At 41.2% G+C, this 15,596-nt stretch overlaps 1 protein-coding gene across 1 annotated transcript in view; it reads right to left on the bottom strand.

Moving 5' to 3' along the window:
- Nucleotides 1-15,596, bottom strand: part of MINDY4 (MINDY lysine 48 deubiquitinase 4) — a 135,519-nt gene that overhangs the window by 60,676 nt on the left and 59,247 nt on the right. The window contains exon 6 of the mRNA XM_037837002.1: nucleotides 2,518-2,576. Coding sequence (XP_037692930.1) covers nucleotides 2,518-2,576 — 59 coding nt within the window. The remainder of the gene's footprint in view (nucleotides 1-2,517; nucleotides 2,577-15,596) is intronic.

Genomic DNA, 15,596 nt, shown 5'->3' with positions numbered 1-15,596 from the left:
GACCGTCTTCACCCTCCCCAGCCTTCGTGCCAGCTCCATCGCCCCCCCGCCACCCAGACCTTCCCCTACAGGCCAGTCGCCTCAAACTGATCTCTACTTCTCACACCCTGAGCCTCTGCCCACCATGCTCCTTCCACAACTCCTCCAGAGCCTTGTCCATCCTTCAAAGTCCAGCTTAAAGACCACTTCACCAGGGAAGCTTCCCAAACCCACCACAGACTTTATCTAGCTCTCTCTTGAAGCAATTAAAAACTGTTGATTGTCTGCTTTAGGCGTTGCTAGTGGAGAACAGCTCTCTTCCTCTGCCCCCTCTCAACCTGACCCCCAAGAAGGCAAGGTCACTTTTCGTTCATCTTTACCTGCTTTCAGCAGAGCCCTCCATATGTCCCTGGCATGTACCTGCTTACAAACGTTTACTGAATTGAACCAAAAGAAAAAAAAAACGAATTGTGGTGGGGTATGGAATGTTGTACCTCTAATCAAATTCTATTTTGTTTTCTCCTGAGATTTTTTCTTCCTTGCCTCTCTTCCAGACTTTCTTGGAAGACTGAGTTGTATGATCACTTACCATGTATCTCCTCCATTTCTACATCCTTAGCTGAGTCACTGGTAAAGGAGGCGGTGTGCCTCCCTCTGGAAAACACACAGATACTCACACATACTCATACACACATGCAGACACACTACTCATATACACACACTCATACACACACACACTGCACACTTTCACACACTTGAAGACACACACTCACACAAATACACACTCACATACACACAGACACACACTATGTCACATATACTCTCCACACTCACTCACACACTCTCACACTAACACACACTTAAAACAGCTTCTGCGATCACTAAAAGCCCTCCTTCTGGGAGAAGCTCTCTGGGCTCTGAAGGCCAGGAACTGCTTTGCTTTGTGTCCCAAAAGGCTTTCCTTGGAAACCTTAAAGGGCAGCACTTTACAGTGAGGCTCTGGCCGCCCAGGCTTCCTGGCTCCGTCCTCCTCACTCCTCCAGGGCAGGCTGCGCAGCCCCTCGCAGAAATCTGCCCTTTCTGGGAAGCCAAGTGACCCCACCAGCTCGTTCTGATGACTGTAAAACTGAGGAACTGCTAGCTCTGGAGTTACCCAGAATAAACACATCCCTGTGTGCAGGGCCTGCCCCTGCCTCTCCTTATTTCACACCAGTAACTCCTTCCTTCAGTTTAAAAGGGAGTCCTGACAGTGAGAAGAAAAGTATGTAAACAGCAGCTTTGTGCCAAAACAGTCCAACAGGTAAACTGCTGCCTTTGCCTGTTGCTAAGCCACGGTTTTCAAAGATGAACAAATGCCCATGATGCCAGCCCCACCCGTTCACCATTGGGCGTTGGTGGTGTCCTTCTCCGTTCTCTCTACCAAGCCTCGCAAATGTGTCCCTCACGGCAGGGTAGAGAATGACAGAGAGAGGGAAAAGGCAGCTTCCAAATGAAAGAGTGAGCACTATGCACAATAGCCAAAAGGTGGAAGCAACCCAAGTGTCCATCGACAGATGAACAAAGTGTGGTTCACACGTACAATGGAATATCATTCAGTCATAAAAAGAAATGGAGCCCTGATACATGCAACGACATGGATGAATCTTGAAGACATTAAACTAAGTGAAAGAAGCCAGACACAAAAGGCAACATATTTATGAGCCCACTTACATGAATGATCTAGAATAAATAAATTCAGAAAGACAGAAAGAAGGTTGGAGGTTACTAAGGGCTGGGGAAAAGAGAGAGTGTGGGTTATTACTTGATAGGTATAGAGTTTCTGTTTTAAGTGATAAAAAGGTTTTAGTAATAGTGGTGATGGGAGCATAACAATGTAAATGCAAATCAGGTCACTGAATTATACACTTAAAATGATTAAGATGGCAAATTATATGTTACAATAATGTTACCAAAATAAAATTTTTCTGAAAAAAAAAAAGTATTAAAGTATTAAAAAAAAAAAAAAAAGAGTCGATGGAAATGTTCTATAGCTCTGGTTGGGGGAGGAATTGTCATTAGAGAGGTACACATACCTGAAAAAATTCATTGAGCTGAACGAACACGTAAGATTTGTGCACTTTATGCACTTCACTGTATTTTATACCTCAATAACGCTGTTTATAAATTTAAAAAAAGAAAGGGTTGACCTTCCCAGGCAGAGCTATACTACTATTTTGACCAAAAACTGTCTTCTAAGGACTTCAGTAGATTCCAAATGTTCCTAAAAGAACTTACAACCCCAGAAAGGGTTCCTCTGGCCACTAGCAACCTCACTGCCAGGATTCCTCTGAGAAAGGAAAACAGGCAGTGGACAAAGGCACGTCAGCAAGTGCCTGCCCTACTCGCAGGCCAGCCTGGGGACAGGCGGGGGGAAAGAAGACCCGGCCCTCCCACCCCGCCTGGGGACAGCCCCCCACAGCCTGCCACCCCCTGGACAGGGCACACGAAGACCCTCTCAGACCCCGATGAGCACAGCGTGGGGGCACGAGCCGCACCTACCAAGCCGCAGGACACCCGGCTCGCCTTCTGTGTTGTCGGATGCCAGCGACTGACCTTTCCTGGAAAAAAAAGAAAACATCAGTGTACTAGTAGAGAATGACAGAGAGATACGGATGGCAGAAAAAGATGGAAGGAGCACTGAACGAGAGGTCAGGAGAGGCTCCCCCGAGCCCTGGCCTGCTTGTTGGCGTGGCCTTGCACACGTGCCTTCCCCTCTGAGCCATGAGTTCCATCTCAGAAGGGGCCTGATGTCCCCCAAGTTCCCCTTCAGTTCTGGGTTCTGACAAAGACTCACAGGTCAGCCAGTACAGGACGGTGAACCCCATACGTTCACCCTTGCCAGGAACTGAATGCAAGCATATTTTACTGATGTAATGGTGATACTGCTGAGGAGAAACACACACACACACAGACACACACACACACACAAATAAGTCCGCTCTTGTAATCATGGCACAGATTTATTTTTTAATCTCATCTCTATTTTTTGTTCTTGCTTCCGTCCTTCCAGCTTTCCCATAAAGCTATCAGCAGCTATTTATACACAACCCATGGAATGCACCCGTGTATTTAAAAGAACCTGTCCTGTATCCTTCTGTTACCTGAAAAATTTACCTGTAATTCTGATATATAAATTCAGGTATGTGAATGCAGAACTTGCAGAAAATAGTCCACCTGTATTTTAGCTCTCTTTGGATTGTTTTCCCCTCTAGCAGGCATGAATCTGAACTAAAGTAAAATCATTTTTTAAAAAAAGAATGTATTAAAAATAAAAATATTACATCACTCTCTGAAAGCAGCCCATTTACTATTAAAAAAAAAAATGACAGCTCTTTTGAACATGGCCTTGAAATATACTTTCCTCCAGCATCATTGCAGGGTAAGATATGATTGAAGTAACAATTGTAATCTTGCTATGGCACACTCTATTGAATTGGTTTCCTCTTGAAGATGTAGGAAGGGGCGTGAATGGAAGACGCTTGGGATATGAGGCCCCAGATCCATGAACACACGTCCCAGTTTGGGTCTGGGGAGCCTTTCTCTGCTGCTGGAACTCAGTGCTCCCTCCCTCCCTCCCCGGCAGTCCTGACCCTGCCCCGTCCTCCCCCACGCAGTCAGACTCTTTTCACTCAATTCAAAACTGTGAAATTCCTACGCCCCTGCACTGCCAGGAATTCACAGGAGTTCTTGTGGGAAATGATGGAAGGATGAGCTGGAAAGAGGAGCTAGGGCATGAAGAGGTGGTAGAAGGATGTGAAAGGGGAGTCAACATGGGGGCTGTCTCGGGACCCCCTCCCCACCCCCAAGGAGGGACTGCACTCTCATCAGAAGCTTCTTCCAGCCACACCTCTCCCACCCCCACCAGCCCTGCAGCCAAAGCTTAAAGGCTCAGCTGTGCCTCTGCCTATCCCTTTGTCACAGCTTCACCTGGAGACTGTGGCAAGGTGCTTCCCCTTGCTGCACCTCAGTGTCCCTGTCTGAAAAGCAGGGGCTGAGGGTCTGGTACTAGAAGGCCCCTGAGTTCCCCCTTGAGCCTTTTCAGGGACGGCAGGAGCACAGACTTCTCTTGAACACCCCAAGTCCTGCATGTGTCTCTTGAGTCTATCTATGCTCTCTTCCTCTTCCTCTCTCCCCTCCTAACTGGGTTCCGGGCCTCCAGCATGACACCCCACCCCACTGCCATGCACAGGACTATCAAGGTCATCTTTCTACAAAGCAGATCTGTCTACACCACTGCCCTGCTGAAATTCTTCAAAGGTTCCCTATCGTCATCATCATCAACATCAATAATATTTATAAAAATGACAGCAATAGTAACAACAAACACTTTTAGGCCCCTTTGTGTATTTCAGACTTTGAGTTAAGTGCTTTACATGCAACAAAATCCATGTGCTCCTCAGAACAGCCTTACGAAGCTGTAATTGCATGAGTCTCAGAGAAGTTCACTAATTTTCCCCAGGTAACACAGCACTGGAATCTGAACCCAGGTGATGACTCTGAAGACAATGGACGGAGCGACCATTCCATGCTGCTTCCCTGTAGACTGAAGTCCAGGACCATCAGGATGCCTGTGGTAGGCTGAACGACCCCCGCAAGGTGCTCACAGCTGGTCTCCAGAATCCATGAGTGTGAGCTTACATGGGAAAGAGGACTTTTCAGAAATGATTAAGGGCCTTGAGATGGCGAGAGGATCTAGCATTATCTGGATGGGCCCCAAATGCCATATAAGGGTCCTTATGAAACAGAGGTAGAGGGGAGATTTGACTACAGAAGCAGGAGATGGGATAGCAGAAGCAAGAGACTGAAGAGATGTGGCCGTGGGCCAAGGAATGCTGGCAGCCTCTAGAATCTGGAAGAGACAAGGAACAGATTCTCCCCTAGAAGCACCAGAAGGAACCAGGCCCACTGACACCTTGATTTTGTCCCTATGAGACTCATTTCAGATTGTTTTAAGCCACTGAATTTGCAGCAACTTGTTTCAGCAGCAATTGGAGTATAAGACAGGGCCCACAAGCCTCTCCAAGGCGGAGCGGTCTACACCCCAGCCTCACCTCTCCCTGCCCGCCCCGGCTCTGCCAGCACTTCCTCCAGGCTGCACTTTTCAACCCACTCCTCACTCCATCAGAATGCCCTTTGGGAAGCTCACGCTAATCCCCTAAAGCCCACTGAGGATATTCCCTCCTCTTCAACCCCAAAGCATGCATTCATTCATTTCTTCACTCACTAACCTACCAAACAAGTGGCAGCCAGACCTAGCCCCCTGCCCGGGGGAGCCCCAGACGCGTCAAATGAACAGACACCAATTGCTCTACGGCACTGAAGGCTCGGCTGAATGATGGCCCCAAAGAGATCCATGTCTGAATCCCTGGAACCTGCAAATGTTACCTTCTGTGGCAAAGGGGACCTTGCAAATGAAACTAAGTTAAGGGTCTTCAGATGGGGAGATGATCCTGGCCTACCCAGGTGAGTCCAGTGCAATCACACGACCTCTATAAGAGGGAGGTTGAAGGAGATTTGACCAGAAGAAAAGGCAATGTGATGGTGGAAATAGGGATTGGAGGGATAGACTTCGAAGATGGAGGAAGAGGCCAAGAGCCTAGGAAAAAAGGCAACCTCTAGAAGGTGAAAGAGAGGAAACAGACTCTCCCCTGAAGCCTCCAGAAGGAACTAGCCCTGCTGATACCATGACTTGAGCCCAGAGGAACTGATTCCAGACTTCTGTCTCAGAACTGTAAGAGAATCCATGGAGCCACTAAGTGTGGGGCAATGTGTTACAGCATCAATAGGAAGCTAAAACACATGGTAGGAGTTCTAATCGAGGAGAAAGGACGGCAGGTTTCTTTGATGTCTTCTGTCCCCCAGGTGTCCAGCTGCCACTCATTTCTCCAAGAATGCAGCTGAATGACTGAGTGATGCTCACTGATGCTCAGTGTCTTACACAAGAACACACAACTCAGAAGTGCCAGAGCCAGGATTCAAACCCAGGTCGTGGACTCCAAATCCTCTTTTCTGCTCCCTCCTCTATTTTACACTTCCTTGCCCTGCCCAGAAGCCTCCACGGCTTCCTGCAGCCCATGGGACAAACTCCAAACCTCCCAAGTGGTCCCCTCGGCGCCTGAGGGTGGCCACAAGCCGTGGAGGCAGGGTGGGGTGGTGCTCCTGTGGGGAGGGTGCAACGGGGCCTCCCTTCCCTGTCATGAGACTTCCCCCCAGAGGCCATCCATCAGCTCGAGAGCCCAGCTCAGATGCTTTGTGGCCACTTCCAATAGATGTCATCACCAGAGGAGACCGTCAATTATGCTCACACTTGGAGAATGTGCTTATTGTTCCTTTCATGAGTTCCTTTGTAGTGCAAGCATCACAAAGTTTAAAAGGTCAGTTTAAAAGCTTGTTCTTGCCTTTGAGTGAAAACTATTATGAGCAACAATGGCACAAAAAGATAAATCAAATGGTTCAAAACACTTTTTCAAAAGGTGATTGTGCAGATAACCCAGAGGTATGCGTCAAAGTGGGCATCTGATGAATCCATGGGAGCCAGGCTGCCGGGACCCAGTGTGGCTGCTCTCTCCAGGTCCTGCACCCCCCACTCCAGCTCCTCTCATGCCCCACAGGGAGGGCAAGGGTCAGGGCATGGCAGAAATTCAGGGTGACATGGGTCCAGGGCTCCGTCCCTGGGTAATAGAAGCCGTGGCTGGGTCAAAAGAGCCACGTGCAGAGCAGGATTTTACCCCTGCCCTCCCCCTACTGTGCATGACCTTGAGCAGGTCACGCAGCCTCTCTGGACATCGTGTTCTTCACCTCTCTCCTCAGGGAAGCCTCACTGACCACCCCAACTCACTGCGAGACGTGACCAGGTGCAGGGCTCTGGGAGGGCTGGTGTGCCCCATGTCAGGGAGCAGCTCGTGGTTTTCTTGAAGATGCTTTGGTGAACACACATCCAACACTCTCAGAAATGTTCAGCCAGCTTGAAACATAAAACAGTATTGGTGCTGAATACTTGGCTAATGTAGTTGTGGATTCCAAAAGAAAGGTGCCTCGTGAGAATAAGGAAACCGTGTACTGATTACTTGCCATATGCTATATCTGAAGGAAAATCGGAACCTAGTGTGAATGGAGTCCAAAGTGGCCCTACTCATGTGACAGAAGAATCCAGAATATTAGAAATTGACATAAACAATTTCCTAAGTCAGTAATACCCTGGTATACCCCACCACAGAACCAATGTGAAATTATCTGGAGGGGCATGTACACAAACCAGGTTACACAACATTCCCTGGTTTGGGGGAAGGTGGTTTAAAAAAAAAAAGTCCCTCAGAAGATATGCTCTAGATAAAAAAAACTATTAAACACATGAGAAAATGATGGACCATGAGGGATAGCCAGAAGACACAGAAAAATAGAACCCCAAGAACTTGAGGTAATAGAAAATAATCTAAAAAAGTCTGTAAAATAAAAAGAATTTTTAAAAACAGGGGGGAATAGAAACCATAAGGGAAAAAAGACACTCTGAGAAAATGAGCTTTGAAATGTAAATACAGTCATTGAAATTAAAAACTTATGGACATATTAAAAATGTATGGACATATAATAACAGTAATGGGTATTAACATGTTGGTTACTTTTTTAAAAATCCACCAGTCTGAAACTGAGGGACAGGGGAGCCAGTCAGAGAATGAATGGAAAGCTCTTCTTTATAGAACACTGTCAACTAATAAATGTAGAAGGAAATGATAAAATTATAAAATCACTTTTTACAAACTCCAATGTAATAATTTATGGGTAAAGGTTATCATTGGATGTTAAAACCACAGAAGAAAAGGTATATACAAAACAGGATATTCATATGATCTCAAAGATTACTCATAATTACAAAGGAGAAAGCTATGTTTACAGTGATGGAGAGAGCAGCAGACCCCGCCTTAATCAGGTGATCCAACTTAGCCTCACAAATAATGAAAAAAACCAACAGCAATGTCCTAATACCACATAATAGGAAGTATATAACATCACCTATGTTTTGTCCTTGCCAAAAAATGTTTAACCTGAATCTAACAATGAAACAAATAAACAAATCCAGAATGTGGGCATTCTGTAAAACAATATGCCTGGACTCCTCATGAAAAACTGAAAATAGAAGAACAGCTTAAGATTAAAAGAGACTAGAGAGTCAGGTCAACCAAATGCGATGAATGAAATGTGAAAGGAGCCTGAATTGGGAAGGGAAAAAAAGCCTAAAAGAACATTTTGGGGTCATTTGGGGGAAACTGGGTTATTGTTTATGTGTTAGATGACATTATTGAATCAATGTGAAATTTCTTGGATGTGATGATGGTACAGTAGTTACGTAAGAGAATGCCCCTTTCTTTAGGGGATGAAAGCTCAAATATTTAGGAGTGAAATGTCATGATATCTGAATTTTTCCTTTCAAATGGTTCATCAAAAAAAAAAAAAATTTGTGTGTAAATCAAAAAAGCCAGTCTGAAAAGGCAACTTATTGTATGATTCCAACTATATGGCATTCTGGAAAAGGCAAAACTATGGGGACAGTAAAAAGATCAGTGGAGCGCAGGGCATTTTTAGGGCAGTAAAGCTGTTCTGTATGATACCATAATGGTGGCTACATGATATTACTTATTGGTCAAAGCCCATAGAACTACACAACACAAAGAGTGAACCCTGATGTAAACTATAGATGTCAGTTAATAATAATGTATTGATATTGGTTCATCAACTGTAACAATTATACCACACTAATGCAAAATGTTATTAAAAGGGGAAATTGTATATGGGAGGGGGCATGTGGGAACTCTGTACTTTCTGTGTAATTTTTTTGTAAACGTAAAACTTCTCTAAAAATAAAAATTTATTATTTTTTAAAACAAGTATATACCGCTATATACTGTGTTCACATGCACCTATGTGAAAAGAAAGCAGAAGAAAGAGAGAAAATGAGTGTTACAAAAATATTAGCAATTGCTGAACTTAAGTGTATAGGTATTCATCGTACTATTCTTTCATCTTTTCTGAAAGTTTGAGAATTTTTAAAGTAAAAAATTGGTAAAAACTTATTGTAAGCTTAAAAATAGATTAGACACAGTGAAGAGATTATTAGTTACCAGGAGCTGTCAAATGCTATTACCCAAAATGCAACTCAAGCAGAAATGATATAAAATATATGAGAGCAAATAAAACACATGGAGGAAAGAATTTAGAAGTCCAATATATGTCTAAAAGGAATTCCAGAAGGAGAAAATAAAGAGAATGTGAGAAAGAGAACTTAATGAAAAGATAATTGCTAAGAACTTTGCAGACATGAATCCTCACAGAAACATAATGAGTCTCATAGGACACGTAACAATAAATCCACACTTAGGCATGTCATATTGGAACTACAGAAAACCAAAGGCAGTGAAAAAATCCTAAAAGAAACTGTAGAGAAAAAGTAAACTACCTACAAATGAATAATAACTTTGACAGCAGACTTCTCAACAGCAACCATAAAGGCCATAAAACAGTGATTTAACATCTTCAAAATGTTGATAAAAAATAATGTTCAACTTGGAAATTCCTTGCTAAGATGCCACTGACATTAAGGACAACTTGAAGGCATCTCGGACAAAAACTAATGAGCTTACTATCACAGTCCTTGGCTCAATGGACTGCTAAAGTATTTATTTCAGGAAGAAGGAAATTGAAACCAGAAGGAAAGAGTAGAATGAGAACAATGGTGAGAAAAGGAATTATTAAACATTTAGATAAATCTAAATGAGAACTGACAATAAAAATAACAACTACAACAAATTTGGAGGTAGTGAAAAACAATGTGAAACTAAAATACTCGATAATAATAAACAGGGAACGTGGGGAGGGGAACTGATCAGAGTTAATCCTTGTGTTTTATCAGGGAATAGAGAGAGTGATTGAGTTTAAACTCTGTTAAATCAATTATGATTAAAATTTTAAGAGTAACCACTAAAAGAGTAAAAACTAACATATAACTTCCAAAGCAGAAAGAGAGTAAATACAATCAGCTAATTAACAAGAAGGCAAAAAAGGAGGGGAAAAGAAGAAAAAGTCTAGCAAAATGAAAGTTTAATATACAACAAGACAAAACAAATTCAAGTGTATTGGTAATTATAACAAAGGCAAACAAATTAAACTTGTCAGTTAAAAGACAGAGGTACACAGATTGGATTTTTTAAAATTAGTTATATGATTTTTCAAGAGACATGTCTAAAACATGACATAAAAGGTTGACAGTAAAGCCTGGGAAAAATACACCACTTGCATACTAATCATTTAAAAGCTGATATAACTATATTACTGTCAGACAAAAATAGACTTTGGAATAAAAAACATTACTACTGATAATCCTTGTTATTAAACAATAACAAAAGGAACAATTCACCATGTACCTAATAACAGAGCCTCAAAATATACAAATGAAAACTTGTCAGAATTACAAGAGTCAATTGTTCAATTCATGAGCATGGTATAAAATATTAATATTTTATACCATGTCAGCAAGAAAACATATAATGTAAAATTATCTGAGAGACCACGTCCACAGACCAGTTTACAGAGGATTCCCAGGTTTTGGGAAGGGGGTAGTGGGGGGGGGTATTTGAAACCCCTTGGGGTTTTGAGGGATATTTGAGTATCACAATAACATACTTCATCTAATACACCCAACTGTTAAATAATATATATTATTTTCAAGCACAATGGCATCCTTATATACATGGCATATTTATAAAAATTGACCACATGGTAGGCCACAAATCATATCTCAAAATATTCTAAACTGTGTTTCTGATCACAAAGTAATAACAGAATTCATTAATAAAAAAGATAGATCCTTCCCACCCCCAAAAAGAACGCACATATTAATAAATTTTAAAGAAATAATACTACCAATTACAAAATATTTCTAAGTGATTAACATTGAAAACGCAACCTACACAAGTTTGTGGGAAGCAGATAAAGTGGTACTTAGAGGGAAATAAATAGTATTAATGTGCCTATTATTTTAGAAGAAAGAATGAAAAGCAATGAGTTAAGCATGTAACTCTAGAAAGAGACCAACAGAGTAAACCAAAAAAGATTTGAAAGGAGAAAAATTAAACACAAGATTAAAAGGTTAATGAAATAAAAAACAGTATGTTCAAAAAATCCTAAACTGGTTCTTTGAAAAGATTAATGAAAAGGCAACCCTTTGGCAAAATGGATAAAGAGAAAAGGAGAGTGCAAATAAACAGAATTAAGGGTGGGGGAGGTATATAACTAAACATTTTTAATAGAACCTTTTCAAGAAGAAGAAAATGAATAAATTCAAACCAATGACAGGCTAGACCATTTTCTAGACAAAAAAAAATAGTTACAGAATTGATTCAAGAATGAAGAGAAAAACTGAAAAGATCTATAGTCATTAAAAAAAAAGAAAGAAAGAATTTTAAGTCTTCCCCAATTCCCACCCCAACACAGACACAAAATTCCAGGCCCAAACAATTTTACTGATGTGTTCCATCAAGAGTAGGAAAATCTCCCCAACTTGCTTTCACAAATATAGTGCAGTGACTCAAAACTGAGACCCTGGAACCACCCAGCCTGGCTATGAGCCCCACTCCACCACTAAACTATGTGCAGCCTGGGCAAGTTTCCAACTGTCTTTATGTTTCCGTTTCCTCACCTATAAAATGAGGTTAATAACAGTCTTACCTCGTAAGAGTGTTGTGAGAAGGAAAGGAGTTAATATACACTGAGTCCTGAGACGAGTGCCTGGCAATATGGTAACTGCTGGGTGTTGGCCAAGATGATGATGATGACTAATGAGGTGAGTATAGCTTGATTCCAAAAGTCTAATGCTTGTAAACATAATATGCAAAAATATGAAATAAAATAATAAACAGCAGCAATAATAGACTCATGCATTAGCTGTGAGTCTGAAGGAACTCACGTAGGAATGCCAGTAAGTTTTAACCTTAGAAAATCTAAGAATGTAATTCACCATACCAACAGATTAGAGAAAACAATATGCAAAACAATCCCAATAGATGCAGAAAAAACAGTTGATAAACATATATAAACATGCATGTTTAAAAAAAATGGGGCTGGGAGAAATGGATATCCATATCCAAAGCATAAAAAAGGAGCCCTACTTCACACCCCCACACAAAAATTAGCTCAAAATGGATCAAAGCTCTCAATATAAAAGACAGTACCATAAAATTCCTAGAAGATAATGTAGGGAACATCTTCAAGACCTCGTATTATGAGGTAACTTCTTAGACCTTACACCCAAAGCACAAGCAACAAAAGAAAAAAATAAATAAATGGGAACTTCTCAAAATCAAAAGGTTCTGTACTCAAAGGACTTTGTCAAAAAGGTAAAGAGGCAGCCAACTCAATGGGAGAAAATATTTGGAAACCATATATCCGATAAGAGACTGATATCCATATATAACAGTAGTACAAACAGCTCAATTATAACATGGGCAAAAGATATGAAAAGACATTTTTCTGAAGAGGAAATACAAATGGCTAAAAAACACTTGAAAAATGTTCATCTTCACTAGCTATTAGGGAAACACAAATCAAAACATAATGAGATATCATCTCACACCAATAAGAATGGCTGCCATTAAACAAACAGGAAACTACAAATTCTGGAGAGGATGTGGAGAAATTATTCATTACTGGTGGGACTGTATAATGGCACAGCCTCTGTGGAAGAGAGTTTGGCAGTTCCTCAGAAAACTAGATATTGAGTTACCCTATAGTCCAGCAATTTCACTTCTCAGTATATACTCAGAAGATCTGAAAGCAGTGTCATGAACAGACATTTGCACACCGATGTTCATAGCGGCATTGTTCACAATTGCCAAGAGATGGAAACAATTCAAGTGTCCTCAACAGACAAGTGGATAAAAAAAATGTGGTATATAAATTTGATGCAATACTATGCAGCAGTAAGAAAGAACAAGGTCCTGAAACATATGGCAACATGGATGAACCTTGAAGACAATGCTGAGTGAAATAAGAGGAGAAATATTGTATGTTATCACTAATGTGAACTCCCTAAACTATGTAAAATCAGTGTCATAACAGAATATAAGGGACCTAGAGATAGACAGAAGCTAGTGAAAGGGGAATGATAACCTAATATGTACAGACATGTTAATGAGGGTGAACTTAATGGTATGGGAGTGGACAGGGGTGATGACTGTTCTTGAATGAGATTGTAAATACCTTTGCTGCAATGAAGGCAAACATGATCAAAAGTGTCTGTGTAAAGGCATGAATCCCACAGATTAGCACTACAAATATAAATCAGTGTTTGCATGATATACTCCTAAGGTATGACACTAGTACAAAGAGTTAACAACAGAGTGGTATATGGGAAAAACTACCCATTACATAACATAGACTATATTTAATAGGAATATCTTACCAGTACTACACAAATATTAGGGATGAACAATTAGGGCTGATAAGAGATTTGGGGTATTTTGTGTTATGATAATTGTTTAAAATTGAGAGTGATGATGATTGTACAACTAAGTGAGGATAATGAGACACTGATTGTTTATTTTGGACAGAGTATATGCTATGTGAATTTAGGAACCCACTGCTTAATAAGTCAAGCCCTCAATCTTGAGGTTTGCTCATGTGAAACTTATGGCTGTAAAAGGGAGGCTAATCCTACTTATAATTATGTCTGATAGGCACCTCCAGAGAACCTCTTTTGTTACTCAGATGTGGCCTTTCTCTCTAAAGCCCAACTCAGCAAATAAATTCATTACCCTCCCTCCTACGTGGGACATGACTACCAGGGGAATGAATCTCCCTGGCGATGTGGGACACAACTCCCAGGAATGAGCTTGGCCCTGGCATCAAGGGATTGAAAATGACTTCTTGACCAAAAGAGGGAAAAGAAAGGTAACAAAATAAGGTTTCAGTGTCTAAGAGTTTTCAAATAGAGTGGAGAAGCTATACTGGAGGTTACTTTTATGTAAGCTCCAACTAGATATCCCAAATTGCCACAGTATGCCAAGCTCTAACCAACAGTAGTCCTGACAATACTAAAGAATACCTAGGTCCCTATCCGAGACTCTATAAAAGTTTCACTCACTAAGTTTACTTTTGAGAAACTTGAAACCCCCAGAGTGTTACTATGCCAGATAAGTACCAAAACTCAGAGGCAATAGCCTCTCCAAGAACATCAACCAGATGCATCCCCCTTCCCCATAATGTCAACATCCCTTTTCAATATGAACAAGTTATGGTGGTCACTGACATCCCTAAATATCACTAGACATCCTTGAAGATCAAGAAAGTGATTAAACTAGGGGGAGGGGTAGTAACAGACAAGATAGGATTTAACAAAGCTTTACAAATACTGAATCTTTACATAAATTTATTTTTTTAGATGCTAGGGTATTAGAATAGCTAGAAAGAAATAACTGAAATGGTGGAACTGTAACCCATAACATTCTTTGACATTTACTCTACAGCTACTTGTTAAATTGTGCTTTGAAAGTTATCAGCTTTCTGTATTTACGTTTTATTTCATAATAAGAAAATAACTGAAGCAGTAGAACTGTAACCCATAACATTCTTTGGAATTGGCTATACGACTACTTGTTAAATTGTATTTTGAAAGTTATCACCTTTCTGTATATATATATATATATTTCACCATAAGGAAATAACTGAAATTGTAGAACTGTAACCCATAACATTCTTTGAAATTCACTCTCTATTTGTTAAACCATACTCTGAAAGTTATCATTGTTCTGTATATTTGTTATATTTCACAATAAAAAATGTATTTTTAAAAAACTAAGAAATAAACCTCTTGGCAAAAAAAGCAAGGGAAAGGTTTTCCTTTAGTTGTTGAATATATATATATTAAAACCCTATAGAATATTCTACATAGCACTGGAGCGTTGGAAGCATTCCTACAAGAGTCAGAAACAAGATGAGGATGTCCAGTATCACTACAGCTCCTCACTATACCAGAGATAAACTGGAGGCAGTGCAATGAGGCAAGTGAAACTGACAAATCCGAGGCCAGACTGTCAAATTCCTGACTCTGAATTCAGCACTTTTGCCCCCACCCCATTCCAAACAGAACACCATCTTGGAACGAACTATTGTCCAATAGTTAGACGGCACAAAGCATCTGAACAGCCCAGACAAGCCACGGGACTAGCTCATGCCCAGAAGGACAGCATCACTGGCGAAGAACTAATGGCCTCAATTGTCAACTTCACTTTTGCCAGCATTGTCTTTAAGGGCTTAAGGACCATGACATCTAGTGACTCTGGGTTTCAGCTCTTCAGGCCCCACCCGTCTCCGACCAGAGACGCTTCTAGACCACGTGTGCAGGGACAGAGGGTAGACCGCGCCCTCTGAGGATCGCCTGAGTTGATTTCTCCTGCTGCTTTCCCAACATGGGGACTTTCCACAGCCCCTGGCACGCACAAGGCTCTCAGTTAAGACTGGCCTGCCTTTGTAAGCCTTTGCCTGAGGGCAAGCGGATTTTCAAAGAAATTTTTTAAAAAAAAATCTGAGTT

Source organism: Choloepus didactylus, chromosome 5, assembly GCF_015220235.1.
Source record: "Choloepus didactylus isolate mChoDid1 chromosome 5, mChoDid1.pri, whole genome shotgun sequence".
Classification (NCBI taxonomy): Eukaryota; Metazoa; Chordata; class Mammalia; order Pilosa; family Megalonychidae; genus Choloepus; species Choloepus didactylus.
The sequence above is the reverse complement of the archived record's forward strand: the minus strand, read 5'-3'. Positions and strand labels throughout refer to the sequence as shown.